Raw genomic sequence first — 6000 nt, 5'->3', positions numbered from 1 at the left:
TTTACGCTAAAGTTTGACTACCTCAAAATTCTATTTTTTCAAACAATAAAAAACTATAGAGTAAAGAGCAAAGCGCTGAGGAGGGGACAGCCCCTTTCATAGACGGAATAATTTCTGTTCGTTTTAAGTTTTAATGTCGCTCCTTACTTTCAGTTAAAAAAACTTGTTTTTTTTATTTAATCAGTTGTTCATGATGATAAGAAATTACTATCAAGGGTAAACAAAAAGACCTACTGGAAGCTATTATTCATAGACCCTCTAGGTCTTAGAACTTCCCTAATCCCTTGGAAAAGTCCTGCTTACACTATATCGCAATATACCTTGTATATTCTCAAATTATTTCCATTCTCAAGGCTGCTGGTTTTGGTGATTTCAGCGAGTGAACTCGATCTCTGATTAAGTGTCAGACACATTTTTATAGATAATTATCTAACCACTAGAGTATTTTTTCCAAATTTGAATGTTTCTCATCCCAGAAATTATCCGGTACGTATTCTTGAGTTCAGCTCCAAGAACTGTCTTCTAGTGGAACTTCAGCATCTGTATCATTTATGTTGCTTACATACTTTGGCTCAACCGATATCTTTTATGGTTTATTTTTCCTTTGACACCTCAAAACAATTATTTTTTCACTCATATCCATTCATAATTCAACTCTTCCTTTTTATAGGAAGAGGAAAGGAATTAAACTATATCAAGTTATTCATGGTCATTTTCAGCAACTGTTTTAATACTAGTGAGCATGTCCTGATCCTCTCGTGCTAAGAAAGAAGTTTCTTGCTCTGCAATCCTATGCAGATATCTGCCAGATGTTTGAGTATCCATCTCATCAAACTAAAAAATATGGTAATCATTACAAGAAAACTAAAATTAATTTTTTTTTGTTTTCTTCTTAATTTTCACTTTATTATAAAATATTTCCATAACAGGGCTATTTCTCTGTTTTTTTTCTGACAGTTAGGACTAGTAAAGTTCTGTTTAACCAGACAAGGGATCATCTAGTAGGCTCAAAATTACAGATGTCTGGGATGTTGTGAAGGTTTCTGATGTCTTCAATAAATGGAAAGTATTGTAATTTAATTATTATCTTGAGGGGGATTTGTAGATGTAACCTATACAAAACTTTAAAGGCGTAACACGACACGGTAAAGAAAGCTTAGGAGTGGGGCCTCTGTTCTTTGAAAGTGCTCTCCGTCAAATGGTTTTTTTTTGTTTTTTTTTTTAATATATTGAATTTAGACATTTAAGTCTTTAATCTTTACATAAAAAGGAATAAACTAAGCCAAGCAACGTTTTGTTATTTTTGATGGATCTTATTTAAATTAAATACAAACAACAACTGTTTTAAATGAAAGTAAAGAGTGTCATTAAAAGTTAAAACAAACAGAAACTGTTTCGTATATAAGAGCGGTTGCCCACTCCTTGACCCCTGCTCTTCTCACCAGAGACTTAAAGTGCTTAACAAATAATTTTTATTCCAATGATACAGCCTTTGTTTTTGAGTAGATGTTCTTAGAGAATTGGGATGAGAAGTAAAATTTTTAAATTGTTCATGGTAACGAAGTGTAGGTAAGGAACGACTTGGCCTAACAGTAATCGAAACTCTAAAAAACGGAATTTTGATAACAATAGACACATTAAAGGAATTGTATTCTTATGTTGATTCCAATATAAAAAATTCATTAAGTTTAATGATACACATCAAAACCTAAGAGCCAGAGATAATTTGCATGATTTTAGGAGCATTTAGGGGTGAAATGCTCCTAAAATTTCAAGTGATCTTAATGAAAATCACAAAATCATTTTCAGCTTGTCAGAGATCCTTTGCTGTAGAACTTTCCAACTCTTACATGTGTATTTTTCATAGGCAGCGCAATCGCGCTGCCTAAGTAAAGAACGATGTTGGCACAATTTATTATTCTTTCTTTTTTTTTTTTTTTTTCTTCCATATCAGGGCACTTCGTATCGAAGGAATTGTCGTAAAAACTTTGAAAAGGGCTCATCCGATTGGAAATTGGAATGGCTAGTGCCCTATTTAATAGTCAAAAGTGATTGGAAGGCAACTAACACCCCTTCCACGCCCACCATTTTCCCAAAAACATTCAATCAAAGTTTAGAGATAGCCCTTTTGCTCAACGTAGTTGAAAGTTCTTAGAATTATGTATTTAAGGATGACAAATCCCCCTGAGCCCCCAGGGAAAAGGCTGTAAGTTATACCCTGGGGGGTATATAAGATTTTCATAGATAGAGTTGTCGTAAAACTTCACAAGAGGCTCATTCAATTGGAAACTGAGAGGGCTAATGCCCTTTTTAATAGTCGAAAGCGATTGGAGGGTAACTAACCCCCCTCTCAAGCCCGCCATTCCTCCAAACACATCCAATGGAAATTTTCAGATAGCCATTTTGTTCAACGTAGTAGAAAGTTCTGGAAATTAGGTCTTTGAGATTGAACCCCCCAGCCCTCAGGGCAAGGGTTGTAAGTTATGCCCTGGGGGCATATAAGGTTTTTCTTGAAAGGGTCTTCGCAAAAACTTCAAAAGGGCTCATTTTTATTGGAAATTGAAAGGGCTAGTACCATTTTTAAAAGAAGAAAGGAATTGAAGGGTAACAAATATCTCTTTTAAGCCCTCCATTTCTCCAAAAAAGGACAATCAAAATTTTGAGATAGTCAATTTGCTTAACGTAGTAGACAGTTTTGAAAATTAGGTCTTAGACGATGACAACTACCCCCAAAGTCCTTAGAGTAAAGGTTTTAATTTATGCCCTGGGGGCATAAAAGGTTTTTATAGAAAGCGTTGTCGTAGAAACTCAAAAAGGCCTCATTCGATTGGAAATCGAAAGGCCTAGTTCCCTTTTTAATGTCGAAAGTGATAGGAAGGCTTCGCTTTTTTATAGTAAAGATCGATGTGGGTATAATGTATTATTTGTTGTTGTTGTTGTTTAGACTATTGCACTTCGTATCGAAGGTGTTGTCGTGGGAACTTCTAAAAGGGCTCAGTCGATTGAAAATAGAAAGGGCTGATGCCCTTTTTAATAGTCAAAAGTGATTGGAGTGCAACTAATCCCGCTCCCACGCCCACCCTCCCATTTGCTCATTATGTTTAAAAACTAAATGTTGCCTTAAGATTAAATCAAAATGCAAAGTGTTAATGCTAATTCCCAATAAGGCATCTCAGCAGCAATCCAAGAACGACTGAGGGTATTATGTTCAAACTTTCGGGGCTACTTCTGCTCTTAAAATTTAACCAAATCAAAATAGCGTAAGTATATTCAAGCTATCAACGAAAGTAAGTAGATTTTTTTTTGCGAATGGTATCAAGTTTTCCGTTTCAAGTCAACTAGAGGAGGTATGAAACGAAATTAAACACTACTATTTGTGTTCAGATTTTTAAGAGGGTGTATGTTGTTAAAAATTGCTGAAAATTTTTCTCTAGCATACAAATAGTAGATCAAACTATAAAGTCTTAAAAAAAATGAAAAGATTTAAAGAATTATTTTCTTTTTCCCTGAAAAGACTATGTCAATATAAAACGAACAGAAATTAATTAAAAAAACTTTTCCCACAAAATAAGTTTTTCAAAGAAAAGTAAAGAACTCCATTAAACAAAAAATGAGCAAAAATCAAATCAAATATTCTACCAAGGGTGAAACTACCACAATTCAGCATCGATAAATAAATGAAACCCAAAACGAACAGAAATTACAATAAATAACCGAGTCAAACTCAAAACGAGCAGAAATTAACATAAGTTAGGCTCAAAACCCCTATGCCTTCCCAAGGCCAGAACATAATTTGCACTTTACTGAAAAAAATACAAATGAATGAGTATTGTCAGTTTAATATACGTATACAGATATTTAGTAATCAAAATGTTAATATTATTTGATTTATTAAGGTTATAAAAGTAAAAACATTTATATTTTTATTTGCAGTTTAGACTCACACATCATCTCGTTTAATTTCTTAAGGCGTTATAGAAAACAAATAAGTTATTTCCAGTTTCCAACCACAGATCACTGTTCAAAATTTCGTGTACAACTCAATGTGATTCTCGCTGTCGTTTGTACCATCCCTTTTTCTTTAGCTGTTTCGATTCAAACTTTTATTAGTTTTCTAATAACATTAAATGTGCTTTATTTTCATCAATGAACCCCTTAATCGTTTTAAATGACCTTAAGTTAAGATTAGCACCTTTGCAAAACTACGGTTTTTGTTATTGGACCTTTAACTTTTGCCTCGGTTTGTCTTTTGTCATTATGAAAAAGATAACACCGAGCCCTTTTTTTTACAGAGGCTGATGTAGTATGACACAGTATTTTTTAGACTTTTACAGTGAGAGAAGAAGGCGATACACAAATTCTTGTTTGGGTAATCATATTCACCTTACAGATTACAGACGAAAGTGAAACTCCCCTTAGGCTAGCAGAAATCCAGGCTGCCATAAAGTGTTTGAACAACAAAAGAGCTGGAGGATTGTGTGGAATATCAGTGGAATTCCTGAAAATATGGGTCAATCATGCTGTTCTGGCTCAAGATACTTTTCTCTCTAGTGTGGCACACAGAATGGGTTCCACAGGACTGGCGTGTGGGCGTCATCCTACTTCTATGAAAAAGGAAAGGAAACAAGAGCATATGCTTAAATTATATACGGGTTACTCTTCTCTCAGCGCCTGAAAAGCCCTTTGAAATGACCCTGATTGACCTCTTCAGGAATTTTCTACAAAGAAAGATGTGAATCGAACAGGCCGGGCTTATAACAGAGAGGAATACTATTGAACATACTTTTACATTGTGGCAGTTTATGGAAAAGACAACAGAATTTTGTAGAAGAGTATATAGCCTTTGTGGACTTTAAAGCAGCCTTAGAATTCGGTTAACCGTAAAACTCTATAACTTATAGTCCGCTCCTTCCGAGTACCAGGTAAATATTGTCTTTTTCCTTGAGAAGCTATACGAGGGAACAGATAGCTGCATCCAAGTGAATGGGAAGTGGAGCACGTCATTTACCACAGATAATGGTGTGCAACAAGGGTGTGCTTTCGGCCTAGATTTGTTTAATTTTGTCATACACCACGTCATGGCCCGTACAACCGATATATTGCCCTTTGACTTCCAATTTGGAGATGAACGAGTCTTGACCGACGTCGATTTCGCGAACGATCCTGTGCTCCCTACCGACTCCAGACAACAGCTGATAGATTCTCGTAATATCCTGCAGGAAGAACATATAAAAACTGGGCTTAAATTAAATTGAAAAAAAGCAATGGCAGTCTAACCGCCAGGCCCAGTTAGACCGCATAACTTATCTGTGAGCTCAGTCTTGTATTACGTGGTTGGGACAAGACCCCTTAAATCCACTATTTTGAGCGAGATAGACGCCGACCAGACAGAACAATTCTGATGAATCAAGGGGCTCTGATGGGGTGGTTTTGTGAGTAATTAAAGACTCTTTGCTTTTGCTCACCAAGTTCCATTCTCAACTCAAATTCCCCAAAAAACTCTTATATGGCTTGGGCATCTCCTTCGGATGCCACCGACAGCCCCTTCAATAATCCTATATGACTTTTACTCCACATCCCATGATTGGTCGCACTCGAGGGATAGACCTTGGAACAGGTGGAAGGACAATCTACAGATGTTTCTCAACAGGGCCGACATTTCTGCTGACGAGGAGACTCGTTTCAGCAGAGCAGTCTACCTTGAGGAGTGAAGTGTGCTATTAGTCACCGTGCAACTGTAAAAAACCTGTCAAACGACTTTCTGAAGCTACACCTATTTCTGGGCCAATCAGAGATGTTTCTACCAACGAAACACCATATACGGTGAGTTGAATTAAGGTATCTGAGATCTTGTCCAGTATTGCATGCATTATTACAGGTATCAAAGGTAACTCATTTGCATAAAGGTATTTCAATTTACAAAAAGTTATTCCATTTGCATAACTCTGGTCTGAAAGATCTTAATTGATGATTTGAATAATAGGATGAAACAGTGATTGG

At 35.9% G+C, this 6000-nt stretch overlaps 1 protein-coding gene across 1 annotated transcript in view; it reads right to left on the bottom strand.

Annotated features, from left to right (window-relative positions):
* Nucleotides 1-219: 219 nt before the first annotated feature.
* The window catches only part of LOC148952231 (uncharacterized), a 168259-nt gene continuing 162478 nt past the window's right edge, over nucleotides 220-6000 (bottom strand). Inside the window, exon 6 of the mRNA XM_089089160.1 lies at nucleotides 220-834. Coding sequence (XP_088945286.1) covers nucleotides 700-834 — 135 coding nt within the window. The 3' untranslated portion in view covers nucleotides 220-699. The remainder of the gene's footprint in view (nucleotides 835-6000) is intronic.

The sequence above is a fragment of the Artemia sp. Qi Xiang Cuo genome, chromosome 5 (assembly GCF_049724085.1).
Source record: "Artemia sp. Qi Xiang Cuo chromosome 5, ASM4972408v1, whole genome shotgun sequence".
NCBI classification, from domain to species: domain Eukaryota; kingdom Metazoa; phylum Arthropoda; class Branchiopoda; order Anostraca; family Artemiidae; genus Artemia; species Artemia sp. Qi Xiang Cuo.
This window is presented reverse-complemented; position numbering and strand designations above follow the sequence as displayed.